The 18,157-nt window shown below is 31.3% G+C and overlaps 1 protein-coding gene across 4 annotated transcripts in view; it reads right to left on the reverse strand.

Moving 5' to 3' along the window:
• LOC115891520 (dual specificity tyrosine-phosphorylation-regulated kinase 2) overlaps positions 1-18,157 on the reverse strand; it is a 167,652-nt gene that overhangs the window by 78,455 nt on the left and 71,040 nt on the right. The window contains exon 1 of one of the 4 annotated variants that reach the window (XM_030911998.1): positions 17,777-17,960. The exons of 2 other annotated variants lie outside the window; for them this stretch is intronic. In XM_030911998.1, the coding sequence (XP_030767858.1) occupies positions 17,777-17,875 (99 nt within the window). In that variant the 5' untranslated portion in view covers positions 17,876-17,960. Of the gene's footprint in view, positions 1-17,776; positions 17,961-18,157 lie in introns of those variants that run through there. One more of the 4 variants, XM_030911996.1, reaches the window with a different exon arrangement.

Consider the following 18,157-nt stretch of genomic DNA (forward strand, 5'->3'; position numbering starts at 1 on the left):
TTCTTGTATTTCCTACGTTCATCCTTGAATATTTACTACCGAGGAAGTAATGTTGGTACTTTAAATTTAAACAAGTATATCCAGTGTCTCATTGAAATGTGATATTGAATTGTTAGGTGTGTAAACGTATCCAAGCATCGGTTTTTGATAACAATAGTTAATGCGGGCGTATTTTTTATCCTTCATTTGAGAATGGCCGAATGTGGGTGTATTTTAAATTTCAATTTCATAAAACTGATTTGCACATACTGATAAATATTATTTTTGTGCTGTTATAATTGTTATAATTATTGTAATTACGTAGCAATAATAATAAAAAAATATGATGCTGATAACCCTAATTTGCAACTTTATGTTTTGACTAAAAAAGAATGCCATTTGGTTCTAAAAAACTTGACTAAAAACTATACAATTTATTATTTTATGTAGTTATGTTTATTAAGTTTTCAATTTATCATATCTATCTTTAAAAATAAAAGTAACAGTCTGTGAAAAGGGAGACAAAATAAAATGCTAATACTAAAGTTTACAGAATTGGTAAACTTTGCTAATGCTGTGTCATCAATATAGGTAGATACAAACGATTTAGTGAAATTTCACAACGTATTTCAGAAACGAATCAGTCTTTGAAAAAGCTAACTGCGAGAGCGCTGAAGTCATGATTACTAAATCCCGCTTAAGACGGGCTGGTCACGTATGCAGAAGGGCCACTTACCGAAGTCTCATCTTTATGGTGACCTTGTGGACGGTAAGAGGAAGCCAGGTGGACAGCTCCCAAGGTCCGGAGTGCGGAACAGAGATAACATCACGTGTCGAGCTTTTTAGTCACAGAAAATATCATGAAAGAGAACCATTTTCTGGTGCGAGTCAAATACTCGTCAGTGAGTAATGGCAGTAAGTACGTAAATTAGTTAAATTTTACAAATACATATCATGCATTCATAAAATGTACCAAAATGTTAAGCCTTATATTTTGCTAATAACATATTTACAGAGATGATCTGTAAGTAGGAAGAACATTAGAAGAATAGTATATTGTTTAGTTATGAGTAAAAATGACTCTTTTTGTGGGGAGGCTGTACGTTTGACATAAAGCCGAGGCACAAAAAGTCATTTTTACTCTGAATAGAACATGCTATTTTTTTCAAATGCTACAAATAATTTTTTAAATAATTTCAAATTTTCCAAATAATATAAAAAAAATAAAAGGCATACCTTGAATGTAATTATATATCAAGGAACTATGGTTACGCTCGTTGAATTTGATGCTTTATGTCAGTTTAGTTATATATTTTCGTACTTTTATGCCTAGGCGTTAAAATTATTTTTTTATATGGTCAATCACGTCGCAAAAATTAATACTTTTGTGCCGTTTGAAAAAAAGTATATTATATGAGATTTTCTCACTAAAAACATTAAATAAAAAAATTAGGAACCCTTTAATATTTATTTAATAATGAAACTAAGTAATCTTTTTAATTTATCATAAAATCAGTGTCAAACCAAGTCAAGGAAATTAATTTAATTTACATAAAGCCCTTGTTCCATTGGTACTTAACGGGTAATTTAAGGACTGTTTTTGTGTACCTTTCAGTAGAGGGGGTTATGTTTGCGTTTTGAGGGGCGGGCTTTAATTAATTATCTGGTTTTCTTTAGCGGTGTTACTTAATTATGGTTAATTGTTGGTTTAACACACCACCATATTCGCTAATTGTTTAATCGGTTGTTTACATCTAGTTTTTATATTTTCGGAAAATGGTTTCTAGATATTTACCTGTACAGGGTGAGTCTTAAATAAGTGCAAATATTTTTAGGGGTAGTATATTTAGGCCCCAGAAACACGATTATGATTTTTTTTCGCAAAAATTAGGATTTTTTTTTAAAAAGATAATTTGTTGATAATATAGCAAAATAGGTAGTAAATTAAATTTACAAGAAAAAAATTCAGAGAAGCTCCAGTGGTTATCAAAAATTTAGCAAATTATTTTTTTCTGGAAATTTTCAAAGTAAAATAACTCCGTTAATTTGAATTTATTTGAAAAACGGCAAAGAGAAAATATGTTTCATTTATCGAGATCTATCAGCACTGAAAATATTTACACTTATTTCACCCTGTATAATTGCTGCGATTTACGAGTAAAGTATGGTAAAAAATGGTTATTTTTTTAGTATACCAATGTTCTAAATTCCCCATTATTACATTACCAGTCATTATTGTAAAAATCGGATAATCTAGTAGTCTAGTGGTATATAATCATGTACAAACAGAAATACCCTATATGATCGAAAAAAAAAAACGGCGTCCAGTTGGCTTGGAAATGACGATCGATGATATTTCTCATATAAATTTACGTATGACAGCGATCTTCATTTCATAGCCATCGCTGACGCCGTTTTTTCCGATCTTACAGTACTATAGTATTATAGTTAATAGTATGTACTCAAGTAGCTAATCTATTAAAAGGATATATTTTTTATTTCCTACATTTAGTGAATCTTTTTTTAACAGTAACTTCATATTTACGTTACAAAATTTAATTAACTTCTAAATAATAAATCGATATGGTCAAATGAAGGTTCTGTAAAGTCTTATATCCTTATGATAAATTTGTTCGCCAAAAATTATTATTAAACCGTACCTCAGGTTAACAAGAAACACCTCAAAATAGAAATTGCTATATTAGTTCTATTTTTGGCCGGGGATGATTAAAAGAATATACGGATTTGGGTAACGATTTTAATTTACTTGATTAATTTCGCTTCTAAAAATAGATGGTAACGATAAATATAGATTCGCTTTTGAGCATCCTGGAAAAATATAATAAAAATTTGGTTAAAAAATAATGTGCGCAGAAAATTTGGCAATGAATGTTAGAATTTGTTATTCAGTACTAGTGTACACAAACACAACCTGCGTTGTTACGGTCATAAAAGCGTAGTTTTAGATAAGTGTAGTTACTAAATAGTAAAAAATTGGCGCCGGGAGGCACGTATAGCCGCCCATACTAAAATATGTTAATAAAAACTTGGTAGGCAGTTCTTTTAGTTTCAAAGTAATGGTATTTTTCCAATTTTTTTTACCTCAAAAACTGCGACTTTGACTGATGTTATTACAAATTTTGTTGCAAATATTATTCCTAATCTTAAATTGAAAACCGCGTTTCGCTAGCTACTGTAATTTTGGAGTTACGATTTTTTAAAATTTTTAACCCTCTCCCATACCCCCTTACCAACCCTCCACCCCCACCAAAAACTAATGGCCAGATTCTCGGGTGCCACAGTATTTTTGTGCCAAATTTGGTTAAAATCGGTTTAGCGGTTTTTGAGTTACCGTGTTACAGACGGACAGACGGTCATTTATGACCCAAATAAATCATTTTGAGTGAAATTAAAAAAACTTTTTTTTTGTCGATCTTAATAGCCTATCATACCTGTTGGTATGGTCGGCTAAAAAGATATATTTAAAAAGTGGTTGTTCTATACTGTACAAGCCAGAAATGGAACATTTATAGAGTATAGATCAGATAGTTCGTAATTAGAAACATATAGATAACCTACTTAAAACAAATTAAACACAAATTCGCGGCGATAGTAATGTTGACAAGTAAATAAATGAAATCTTTATTTACACTTTGTTTAGAAGTGTAGATAAAATAAATACTAAATAGATCAACCGTTTTTCCAGATTTAAATTTTGCGTCGTTATACTGAACGGATTCTATAAAAGTAAAACTAAATACATAATAATAGAATTTTTTAATAATAATTTTTCAATACAAACATTTTTTCATGCATATCAATACCTAAGTAAGTATTTTTGCACAATTTTACAACTACATACTCCTTAACGTTAAATTAATAGTATATTACGTGGTAATTTCCTTAATTAACTTTCTACTAATTATCTCTTGAGGCTCAGTTTCTAATTATCGCGATAATAAATATATAGTAAAGTTTTTATTTGAAAAAAACGCCGTTTATTACATGGTACAGGAAGACACGGTCTGCATCAAATATGAATTTAAAATTTAATAAGCTACACAAAATCGAATCGTTAGCTATTAAAGGGGTCTTAAATGAGTTTCTACAGACTTCTTTTAAAAAGTCTACCAATAATTGGTTGTTTATTTTTTTAAACTGCCTCAATTTAATTTTTCTTTAGTAAAACCCTTGTTTATATTTATACAGAATCAAGGGTAAGACGTTAGAAGACCATATTGAAAGAAATACAATTTGATTTGGTTTGGTTTGGTTTTGAAAAAAAAACGGCGTCAGCGATGGCTACGAAATGAAGATCGCTGTACATTTTATATGTAAAATTAAATGGCGAATGTAATCGATGTTCATTTCCAAGCCAACTGGACGCCGTTTTTTTGTAATATAAATAAAATTATAATAAATGTTGACATGTGTAATTAGAATATATTTTTTCCTATTCTACAGGGGGTGCTCCGAATTGTATTCGGGAAATTTCGACAGTATATTCTGCAGATACAGGGTGTACTAGTTTTATTTTTATTTCAATCTATTCCAAATAATTTCTGAACTACCATCGATATTTGGATGAGAATTGGTGCCTATCAGAATTTTGATGCCAATATGATTCCCACTTGAAGAGAGCGCCACCTACATATTTTTAACTGATTTGAAGATTAATGACTTTTCGTCCGTACCTGTATAAAATTACTGTGTAAAAAAATATACATGTACTACAAAATTACCAATACCTCTCATTATTGACATAAATTAAATATGTTGAGTAAATAGCCTTACTGTTGAGTAAATAACCATATTATACCTTAGAGACCATATCATTTAACAATTAATGATCGACGTTTTAATAAGAAATAAATATAAAACTGCTATTAAAATGATATCAATTATCGGTACCCTCATAAACGTCACCAAAGCATCACTTAATATCCACGTAGAACTCAATAAAGAGCGACACTTATGTCCTGGGTCCATGCCGTACGACTCGGTAGCTCTAAATTTAAATTGGGAAAAAATTTACGACTCTCAAACAATCACCGGTATTTAGAAGGAACGTACATAAACGCCACGTGCTGCTAAACAACTATTTTAAGACAAGGAATGTACTACAGACCGATTTTTTTGTTTTCGAATTTACGTTTCTGTTAACTGTTTAATAAGGGAGTTACTATTTTGGATGTGGATACGTATTATTTATCTTTAACCGCATGACTGTTCATTACTGTATTTCTTTGTTTTTGTTTTGTTATTATGTTGTTTTTTTCTATGTGGCAATATAGAATGAATTTGGAACACCTCAAATCCTTATAAAGAACATTTAGATGCAAGAGATATACCTACATTATTTTTGTTTGAGAAGGCATGTTCTACCAAACCGATTTTAGTGGTCTCGCGTTTACGTTTGACAGACTGAGAATAATAATTACTGTTGTGGATGAAATTTCATATTATTTACCTTTAACAATAAGTTTGTTCTTTACTGCACTTTTTGCGATTAATTGACTGTCCCAAATTTTTTTATTTTTACTGTGTAATTTTTTTCTCTTTCTGGTGTTCTGTAATAATCAGAGAACGCGTAGCAAAAGCAACGAAATCATTTTTAAGACATAATGTTTGGTATACTTAGAATTCTAATAGGAACATTGGAATTCAAAAATGTACAATAGTGCAGAAGTTTTATATATAAATTTATATATCACTTTGAATGTTATATCTTTATTGAATATTTATATATCTCTAAATGCCAATAGCCCTGAAGAATTACAAGCTCAAATTAACGAGGACTCAAACCAAATTTAGCAAAAACTAATGAACAACGAAATAGTAGACAGAAAAGACATTCTAATAAATACCACAACACTGGAGATAGTAGAAGAATATATATATATATATATATATATATATATATATATATATATATATATATATATATATATATATATATATATATATATATATAAAAATATATTTGGGACTACTAATACACAGTTCGGGACCTCTACTACCAGAAATCAACAGAATAATTAAGTTATCATAGAGTATATATGAAGTCTATGGAAAAAACTCAATCGTATTCAAATCTACGAAGCCACTTTATCTAAAGAATAAAACATTCGACCAATCATGGACTGTCATGACCTCGGCATGGTCGAAACCTGGACGCTTATAAGGAAACTGCAGGTCGCACAACGCTCAATATAAGGAAATATGCTGGTCAATCAAGAAAGACCGTAAAAGAATAGAGTGGATACGACAGAAGACACAGGTAATAGATCTCATCCGCAGAATCAAATTCCTCAAGTTGCAATGGGCAGGACACTTGGCAAGAAGGACGGACAACAGATGGACTATAAAAATTACACCATGGTACCCACAAGGAATTAAGACCAAACTTGAGATGGGACCATGATATTAGGAAATTAACAGGGATAATTTGAGCCCGCATAGGCAACAATACAAAGACCCAGTTACAAAGAGAGTATCTAAACATGTAAGGGAATCTACACCATAATTGGAAATGGTTGAATAATGATGATGATCTCTTTGAAAATCTCAGTGATTGTACTTCTCTCATTACAGTACATTTTTTCAATGTCCTGTGATATGAGATTAAATTAAGTTTACAAAGTACGTAAAAATACAAAAAAAATAAATATTTTAGAAATACATATCCAAAATCTTCAACAGACAAAGAAGATACGAGAATGAATAATGACTAATAATGAATTTAAAAAGATAACAAAATAAGATTGAAAACAACAAATATATTAACTAAGTTGCTTGCTAAAAAAATGTTTAAAAAAGCAAAATTTGTAAGTCAAATATTCCAATCTGTATATACGATGAGTGTTATTTGAAGCTATATTAAAGACCAATTTTTTCTTAAAAGTTATTAAAAATAATTATTTGCTAGTTATTATATATTCCTTATATTATTTTTTTCAGTGTATTTTTGCATAATGTAGTCATGTTTTTTCTTCCATCAGTATATGCCTATGGCAAATATTTTATTATTTTGTTTTTACAGCTACAAAATTATTCAATTACAACGTCGCGCGTCGTATTGTAAACAAAATAAAGATCTTCAAGACGCGGAGAAAATATATCGTTTATCCTTTACCGGTATTACATAAACTGCAAAAAATATTAACTGCAATGCAAATGTCAACAAGTTTATTATGAAATTCCTGATAAAGTTGTTGCATTTGACCTCTTTGTAATATGCATTTTTTTAAACGATTTTTAAAACCTATCCTTAATGTATGTATATTTTGAAGAGAGAACAATAATTACAATAAGAAAACAGAATTTTATGTAAAAATGATTTTATTAAGTTATCCGTACAAAACAATCTAAAATATATGTAAGTTCTCTCCTCCTCTGTATTGGCCGATTCAGATCATAATAATTATATTTTTATTCGTAAAGAACCTTGTTAGCAAATCCTAACTTTCATGCTTGCAAAAATACATTATTTTTTCAGAATCCAAGGAGAAACTTTATTAGCAAATTGTTTAAATCAGTTTATGATGGCATAATTAGTACTGACGAACGCTCGTATTCATGAAAAAGTCAGTGATAATTTATTGTTCTTGAGTTTATGTTTTTAATAAAACGCATTGTATATTATTTATAAATCTCTTGTAAGCATTCCATTTCGATTAGAATATTATTGACTCATCAAGGTTGTCATTTTTAATAGTGCTATAATTCAACCTGACTGATAATATTGAAATAAGAAAAATAAAGGCGAAAACTTTAAGGTGTGGATCAAAATATTATGAATTCTAATATTGATTTGATATAGGTAGATAGCTTTTGTCAGAATTATTTTTAATTATTGTTCTTTAAGTTATTCTTAATTTTTGGATACATCATTATTACTCGTATTACTGTATTTTCAAAATCCAATTCTGAACTTCCTTATTGATAGATTAGTTTTTTAGGTAGGTAATTAGCAATTTAAAATTTATTAATCACAAACGCTTACTATACAGGGTGAGTGTTAAAAAAGTGCAAATATTTTTAGGGGTAGTATATTTCGACCCCAGTAACACGTCTATGAGTTGTTTTTCGATAAAAAATGGTATTTTTTTAAAAACAAATTGGATTTTTAAAAATAAAATTAAGATAATAATTTAATAAAATTTATTAAATTTTTAAATTAAAATATCTCAGTTATTTTGAACAAATTTGAAAAACGGTAAAGAAAAATTGTTTCTTTTATCGAGATCTACCAGCCTTGCAAATCTTTGCACTTATTTACGACTCACCCTGTATACCGGGTGCGCACTTATGCGTATATCCTACGCGCACTTACTCGCCGTTTTAAAACAGTGCTTAAAATGTGCGCGTAGGATGCATCGCGGCGAGCAGCGCATCGAGATACCCCACTATATTTGTACCCTTAGAGAACAAGGTTACAAATACACTAAGTTTACTTTTTGGATATACTAACACATTAATTTAAATATTTTGAATTATATTGAGGCCTGAAATATTCAAAGCAAAAGAAGTATTTTCCAAATATTCCAATGCTAATTAATTGACTCTCTATGAGGATAGACTGTAATTTTAAAAATTTAATTCTGAATGTGGGGTTATTTATAAACCTGTATCCTTGTGATCAATATTAATTTAAGTTTAATAATGGGGTCCAAAAACCTTTGTTCATTAAGTGAAAATTCAAGGATAATTGGTTTTAATGGTACCAGAAATAATAATTTTTAATTTTAATAGAAGCATATAAAATTTTTGTAGCCTATAATAATTAATAATTTTAAAAATTAATGTTCCAATTCTTACACCGTACCGACTCGCATATGTTAAAAATTAAAATATACCCTGTCGGCAACATAGAATCTTGGGTCGGTATTATCTTTATAACAAATACTATTTAAAATAAATTGACAATTTATTTTATATTAATATAAAGTATAAAGTCAAACAAACAACGGTTTTTGGCAAAGATCTGATGATGGCTGAATAGCCGAAACCTGTAACAACTAAAAATTTTTTTCTGGCAGTGGTTTGGACATTGATTTTGGTTATAACAGTAAGCTTTATCCTGGGTCACCACTTTGTGAAAACGAACACACTCTATAACATATGCATGCATCTTACGGTATTATTTGACTAGCAAATTTGATATATTGTTGATGAATACAATGGACGACAATGCATGACCTATATACAAAGGCCATAACGTACGATAAAAGAAAGATCCTTCCTCTTCGCCCACATCATTAAGGAGTTCAGATATGTGGGCTTGATCGAGCGCAATCCATCCATCCTAGTCAGTCAGTCTAAATATTCGGCAACGTACTACGCAAGAAAGACAAAGACAGACTCAATAATTACGCAAATTTCACAAAGTGCTGCAACCATTAACATTGAAAAATATAGATTGGCAATAAAAATATATGGAAACGTATAATAGGATATTTGTGTTAGTCAAGTTAACTCTCAAGGCAAAAGAAAAATAATGTTGATTGATTTTTAAAGTTTGACGATGTACATATAAACTTCATCGTTGATTTTCGGTTTAAGAATTGATACTGATAAACCTGTTAGAATAAAAGAGTAAGCCAGACCTTGAAGTGGTTATTCTTGTTCTCTCTTATCATTTAAACTAAATCTGAATCAGAATTGTAACAATGTAAATAATAGCAAAATAAAACACTAATTCACCACAATACCCCAAAACACTTTACTTTTGCTCTGGACCCGCGTTTCTCTAACCATTTTAGCATCATCAGCAAATGATCAATGATGTTTTGGAGTATTCTGGCGAATTAGTGTTTTATTTTGCTGTAACACCAAAGGTTCCAACCCTTAACTGTAATGTAAACAATGTTCCAATACAAAAATCCTTTTCAAGAAATGAACCCGCCATAGAGGTTTATTAAGTAAAAATTGTGAGTGTAGATAAACTATGTAAGGTTCCAAATTTATTAGATAAAAGTAAATCCTATTGCGGTTTGTATAATGTCATCAGAAAATATATGTATGATTATAGTATTAGTATAGTATATAACACACACGGGATCTCTACTACCAGAAATCAACAGGGGAACTAAGTTAGCATGGAGTACTAATGGAAGAAACTTAATCATATTCAAAACTAGAATGCCATTTTATCTAAAGAAAAAAACATTCTACCAATGTGTACTACCAGTCATGACATATGCATGCGAAACCTATGACACTTAAAACGGACATCATAAGGAAACTGCAGGTCGCTCAACGTTCAATGAAACGAAATAAGCTGGGAATATCCAAGAGATACCGTAAATGAATAGAGTGGATACGACAAAAGACCCAGGTAATAAATGTCATCCACAGAGTTAAATTTCTCAAGTGGCAATGGGCAGGAAACCTGGCAAGAAGAACAGACAACCGATGGACCAAAAAAATTACAGGATGGTACCTAGGAGGAATCAAGAGACCTAGTAGAAGACCGCACCAGAGATGGTATCATGATATTAGGAAATTAGCAGGGATAACTTGGGCCCGCATAGCCAACAATAGACAACAATGGGCCCAACTACAAAGAGAGTATGTGCTTGAGGCTACACCATGATTGGAAATGGATGAATAAGCTAAAAATGATGATTATAATATACTATACTATAAAAATAGCAGTTTTTTTTAATTCAATCTTTTACTTTTAATGTCTATGGACATCATTAAACTCTCAAGTATCGTCCAATTTTTTAGCGAATTCGTTAATTGCCCACTCAAGGTCGCGTCTCTGAGGTCGGCGAAAATTCAAACATCTGACGTCATTGATTGTTAATTAGGCGTCTGTGGCATCGGCTAGATTCGGTGGGTGACTTTAACGGTGCAAGGTAAACACAGGTATTAAGTTTTGAATGCTATTATAGGATGATTCTCACATCAATCACTAACTAATCACAACCAATCAGAGTGTAATAATTCAGTACAATGCACTGAGAAAATTTTTATCTTGGTTTGGTTTGGTTTGGTGTTTTTACGTGTTGTATTAGCTTTATTTTATCACAAAGGAAAAAAATATTTTCCGCGAATTTTACAAATCAATTGAAAAAGTACAATTATTTTATGTTTACTAATTTTGACTCTACAGTATGTACTTTAAATTCCAATCTATTTTGTGTAAGGTTCTAAAAAAATCTTATTTGAATAATATTACTGGGAAAGTGATATTCAAAAAATCAGTTCCGTAAATTTTGGACAGTTGTTTTATTTGTGTGGGTTTTGTGTGACTTAATATGTATCTAAAAATATATTTCCAGTTTCCCAAAATATAAAAGACATGCACATAATAAATCTCTTTCTTATCCCCTGCATCTTTTTCGAGAAAACTCTTGGATGTAGGAGCGTCAATAGAATAATAAAATTGCGGATTTTTATATTTATTGTTTTTTGGTAGTTGTTTATTCCCTTATGTTTCAGATATGGCAGTATTTATGTGATTGATTTAGTTCGGAGTTATTCTCCCAAAAAAGATCGAAAATTTGTTAGTAGTAGGAGAAATAAGTATTCAGACAGCTATAAATATGTGTCCTTGTCTTGAATACTCATTAGATTTATTCGATGATACAGGAGGTTCTCCTCATACAACACATAAAACTTTTTTCACAAGTTATAAGATGGGGAATTACATCTCCCATTTAAAGTTAGCTAAACAATAAATTGTATATAAGGTGGAGCCAACCATTTTTATTCTACTTATTGATATAGGTAAAAATTGATCAAAATTCGAAACAAAAATTAAAAGTCGTTTTTTTTTAATTTTACTTAAGTGTTCCAATTTTTAACCGCCTAGTTAATATTATAAATTTTTCCCGTTTTTAACCAATAAGAGCTGTTTATGCATATAAAAATAAAAATAACTGAAGGCAATCTGATATTCTGTTTTATCTACAAGTCATATACGTCATAATCATCATCATTCTCAGCTTATTCAACCATTTCCAATTATGGTGTAGCTTCCCCCACATATTTAGATACTCTCTTTGTATAGTTGGACACATTGCTATCTATTGTGGGCTATGCGGACCCAAGTTATCCCTGCCCTAATATCATGGTCCCATCTCAGATTTGGTCTTCCTCTAAGTCTCTTAATTCCTCGTGGGTACCATGCTGTAATTTTTGTGGTCCATCTGTTGTCCGTCCTTCTTGTCTGTCCGGATTTGATTCTGTGGATGACATCTATTACCTGGGTCTTTTGTCGTATCCACTCTATTCTTTTACGGTCTTTCTTGGTTATTTTCAACATATTTCGTTCCATTGGACGTTGTGTGACCTGCAGTTTCCTTATAATGTACGTTTTAACTGTCCAGGATTCGCGTGAATAGATCATGACTGGTATACATTGGCAGAATGTTCTCTTCTTTAGATAGTGTCACTCTAGATGGTTCTATATTAAGATAGAAGTTATATACGTATTTATGTCTATTTATAATATAATTTCCATAATTAGGTAATAAGGCAAGTAAAATTAAAATTATAAATATTAAATTTATTCACTCAAAATTTCTTATTCAGGTTTGTGTAGATTTTCTAACAATCGAATAGAAATGAAAACCATACATTTTTATACTTTCGGATAATAATAATATAGCAGAAGTTATTCTAGCGTATAGTGTGTTCCAGATGTTAACTTTTATATTACCGAACAAAGGAACAAAAAACCTGAGAGTATAATATTGTCAGATAATATCCCCCAATTTTCCCTTTTATTGTATTATAGGGCATTTTTTTGTCTTCCGAGCTGGCAATAAAATCGAGAAAAAAGGTCAAACTTAGCAAGTGTTAAGACATAGTATAATAATCTCTCCAAAAAAGTTCTATGGGTATTTCGCCACTGTAAGAAAATCTACAAAATAAAATAGTTATTTTTTGTAAATACTGCTGCGTTAATCCAACGAAGACTATACTCTGTTTTTTTTCTCAGGTAAGATTTCGACAGACGGTGACAGAAGAAAAGCAGATGACGTCCCATACCAATCTATTTATTTTACTAAAAAAAGTTTCTAATAATTTTTAAGTTATCTATGGATGGGTTTAAATATAAATCCGTCATGCGTCGTGTCTTGTTGTTTTTGACCATTTTTATTGGTTTATTTAAAAAATGACAGATCGTATTTCAATTTTATTGGTTTGACAGAACGATGAACGATAAACGGACGCCGATGTGTATGAACTCGCCTTTAGATTTTTGTCATTTTTGACGCTTGTCAAAGTCTTGCCAAATTATAGGTTATAATTTTGTGTCAACTTTTGTTAAATACCCTGCGTTTTGGAAGATGATGCATTTTGATTCGTTTTATTACGTGTGTTTTGTGTCTTTTGAAGTCAAGTGGAGGAAAAATCAGTGAAAATTAACTGTAGACCCAGAGCACAGTTTATGGTTAATACTCGCTGCCCAGGCAGAAAGTCTTATACACCCCATCGTTAAAGTTTGTATACCATCTCGTCGTAGATAAGTGCATCTCGTATTATATGGTAGAAGGATCAAACTAAACACATACTAAAAACTGGAGTAGCTGTAAAATATCGACATCACACGATAGGTAAATAATGGATTTTAGTACTGCAGAAAAATAATGTCAAGAGGTACTGGTTTAAAAAAATTAAGATTAAAGTTAATTAATCAACCTTTAAGGTATAAAATTTGGTAGGTGTTATTATTAATAAAATCGTTTGTTTTATTTACCTATGTTGTTGTATTTATTCCTGTGGAATATTACAAATTTGTATTTCTACATAAGTTATATTGATAAATATAATCATAAATGCGGGTAGTTTCATAAAGCTTGAAAGTAAAAAATAGTTCTTTTTTATATTTTTTTGGTATGTAGTGTCTTTTTCTTGTTTGTTTTGTATTAACACATACCGGTTTTATTAAATAAAATAACTCGATTACATTTTTTCAGTTTTATACAGTTTTTTCACAATATTTTGAAGTAATCACTTGTCATCTTGTCAATCAAATTTTAAATATTTCCTGCTATGCGTTCCAGTTGTACCAACTTATTTCTTTGTAAAATAAAATAAACTACTTTGAAATTAAAATGACAGACACATCTATCACTGTCAAGGATCTTCTCGTTGGACAGACTATACCTAATTGTCAGCAGCAGTTTACTAAAAAACAAATTTGCCTAATGGACAAAAATGCTTAACGTTTCGGAAAGTATATCTCGTTCCGTCGTCGGAAGCAAAAAAAAAACACAAAGAACAAAAAGAAAACTATTTAAAATATCTAAATGCAACTATTCAAGAACACATTAGTTTTTTTAAAACAGATACGTCTACAAAAACCGTTGATGTTCTGTTAAAATGACATTATATCAAGTTAAACCTCAAAATTAACAATTACTACCTGATAACAATTACTTAATAAGGTAAAACCAAAAAGCTTCAAACTTTGTGTATGTTTATTTTTAATTTTTTATGTATGTTATATTTATTTATGTTATGTTCTTTAAAATCAAAGAAGCGATTGCCATATTATTACTAACATCTACAGATGCATGAGCAATAGATTTATTAGATTTTATTAAAAAAGCCCCTTTTATTTTTCTTTTAGAGGTTATCGCTTTTTTCATTATAATTTTTGCATTGTTAAAATCTACCCTGTGCCCTGTGTCCCATGAATGCTGACAAATCTTAGATTTGTAAAAATCGCCCTTTCTTAAATAATTTTAAGTTCTTTAATTCGAACATTTAAGGGTCTAAATGTTTCACCAATATAAAGTTTATCACATTCACATCGTATTTTGTATATTAAATTTTTTGTTTGTTGTCCAATGTTCATTGGTCTAGTGTGTGTTAAAATGGATCTAAATGTATTTTTTTATCATCACAGTATGATAATAAATATACAGGTTGATTTTATTTACTTGTCGTAAAAATATATAGTGTAGTATTATAAGTTGTAAAAAAATTAAATATATATGTCTATAACTTATGAGACAATCAAAACATTTCATTTACGAACTATTTGGTTGAAAGTTAAATCAGTTCTTCGAATGCCTCACCAAGGAAATGTATGTTTACTTATCTATCTAAAATATAATCTCTAATTATGTAAATCCCATGTAATAATCATAAACAACCTTTCTTTTCAAACTAATAAACAGAAACCCCTCATTATCGGCAATTATATCCTCCGGATCAATTCATCATCCAACATTACTCTCAGTGCGTAAATGGACATTTAAATTCAAATTATCACACCTAGCTTAGTGTAATCTTGTTTGACACTGAAAATAATTGAAAAGAAAAAGCTTTTCCGTTTATTAATCAATAAATATACTTTCTCGACTAGCTTTTACTTGTAAAATATTTTTTGAAAACTAAATGGTTCTCTTATAGTATGAAGGATACAATATATTCAGTACTTCAACATTCCGGTGAAATGTAATGTGTTTGCAAACAATATAAGATTAAATTGTTATTAACAGAGAGGAGAGAGCTGCAAAAGGATTTCCTTGAAAATTCATTTTCTATTTAATGTAAAATGTATTTTTTATTCTATAACCTGCGTTGGTATAGGCATATAAGAAAAATCATATGGGCATAGAGTAGCTGGCAATATTAACATCTAAATAAATATATTCTCTTTCGCTTAACAGCGAAATTTATGAAGTGGAAAGAAATAACAGTAATAATCTAGCTAAACTTTATTATAAACTTGTTTTCTCTATTTTAATAATGAAGAAATGAAAATATATTTCGATATATCAATAAGAAAATATGTTTGTTTTTGTTAGGTTAGTTATTTCAATAATGTTTTGATGCTATTTAATCCAGTGATTACAAAAAATTGTTTTAATAATGGTGGTATAAAAGATCTGCGTCAAGAGGGGGGGGGCTAAAAAAGTAGGTATGAATCTTTAGATTTCCTACTAGTCCTCTTCAATAATGTTAACAAGGTTGAACCAATGATAATCAACAAATGTGTGGCAGAAGAGGAATACACCGTTTAGTTTCGATCTTTACAGATAGCTAAGCAACGCTGGTACTTGGTTCTACAGAGGTCAGTGTTGTGGACATATGGTGATGTCTGATGAATTGAGAACGTGAATAAGGTACGTTAGCGCGGAGGTAATTGGGACACGGAATGTCACAAAGGTAGAATGTATAATGTATAGGAGGGGAGTTAATCACCGCGACCTTACAGATCTATTGGGTGATCCCCTTTCTTCAGTTATAACGAGTTATAACTCATCATACTCCACTAACTGGACCAAAACCAGTTGTCAAAGCGGAAACCAACTAAAGCGGAACTGAAGAACCTGGAAGACTCCATCCGTAACCTGGAATGAGAGTCCTCCAAAGCTCTAAGACATTCGAAAAAGTTCCTCAGAACTTACGACCGAGAAAAATCATTGATAAATTTCCTTGATTTAAGTAAAAACAATCTTCGGATTGTCACGGGGTTTCTAACGGGACAGTGTCTCCTCAACAAACACCTCAGTAGGCTGAAGCTGAGAAACAACGGGGAAAAATGGGGAAACGCCAATTTAACATCTTATCACTGGGTTCGCCGCGCGCCATGACGATGACCGTTCTTGCCATGAACTTTGATACGGTTGATGTCGCCGAGGATGGAGAGCTGGCCTCAGTGGAGCCGTCTCAGATGCTGGCTTTTGTTAAAGCTATGAGACTGTATATGTTCGCTCCGTTTCTAGCTAGATCATTTGCTTTGTCATTGCCTTCTCTCCTTTGGTGAGCGGGCACCCAGAATAGGGGGACTGTATTTTCTTTGCCTAATCTGTTCAGCTTCTCTAGGCATTCTTTGACAAACTTCGAATTGATGGTTACTGAGTTGATTTCACAAAGGTAACGAAAAGGTAGATAAAATACCAATCAAGACTCATCAGCCCAATAGCCATAGAACAGTTGGTAGACAATAAACCTTTAGAATGGTGGAAAAATTCACCAGGACGGAAGCATACGAAAAACAGAACGCTTTTAATTAAGAATAATAAAATTATGATGGGTCTATATTCTATATAGACCCATCAGAGAGGGCGTTGCAAGCTCAATGGCATTTAAAGCTGATGGAATCAACAAAACCACGTGAACGTCAACTGTAAAAAAATCGGTAGAATACATTCTATGTCAGTTCAACAGATTTGCAAATATGCTTGTATGAATCCGAGTATGAATCTGTTCCTTTTAATAAAAATGTATCGAAGACTGAGTCTCTAAGTTATTAAGACTTTGTGAGTAGAATACCAATGGAAAATGTAATCTAGAGATTAGTAACTCACAACAGACCTTAAAAGATCGTAGTGGAATAGGCCAGGAGCCACTTTATAAATTCACTTATCTAATGGTATAAACATTAATGTAACTATTTTTTTTTCTTTGCTATATTCTATGCGAACAAATAACAAATAGTTCAATATTTATCCATCTGTATTTAAAACAATTTTATCTTGCATACTTAAAAATAAGCATCTTCAAATAAAACACTAAAATCTAACATCCCTAGACAAATTGTAATCTCTTGAATATCAATTAGAAAGAAATCTAAAGCTTTCCATTCAACAAATTATGCTGAAACAATCCAAACGACTTTATTATTAACTGACAATTACACAGATAAAGAATAATTGCATATTTTGTTTATAAAGTGCTGTTATTATCTAATGTTCTTACAAGATAAGATCATTAGATAATAATAAATTATCTATTAACAATAATTAGAAATAAACAAAGATTTGTCCCAAATATCTAATAACAATACAAACATTCCAAACTACTTAACAGTCATCCCTACCAAGGTTTCCTGGTATCCAATAGCCGTGGTATCCTCGCTAGACCACGAACCCGAGGTCCTGGAGCCTCGGCTACTCGGGTAGGTGTGGTAGGCGCACATAGCCTCAATCCACAGCGGTGGTGCCTTACATGACAGCGCGACGAGCGAGCGACAAACACACGGGAGCACGGCCTGGAGAAAGGAGGGCCCTCCCGAGGACCTTTTACGACGGCGACTGAAATTGGCGATGGAGAAGAGGAAACAGAGATAGAGCGGGATGCTGTATGGGGCAAGAGAAGGGGATGGATTCTGCGAATCGGGGCGCGGATCAATATGCCGTCTGGTGCCAGGGGTGGATTCGGAGGAATGATGGAGGGATTTCAGGAAGAAGGTGTCATCGGG

Source organism: Sitophilus oryzae, unplaced genomic scaffold (assembly GCF_002938485.1).
Source record: "Sitophilus oryzae breed Bouriz unplaced genomic scaffold, Soryzae_2.0 scaffold_1184_pilon_pilon, whole genome shotgun sequence".
In the NCBI taxonomy this organism is placed as follows: domain Eukaryota; kingdom Metazoa; phylum Arthropoda; class Insecta; order Coleoptera; family Curculionidae; genus Sitophilus; species Sitophilus oryzae.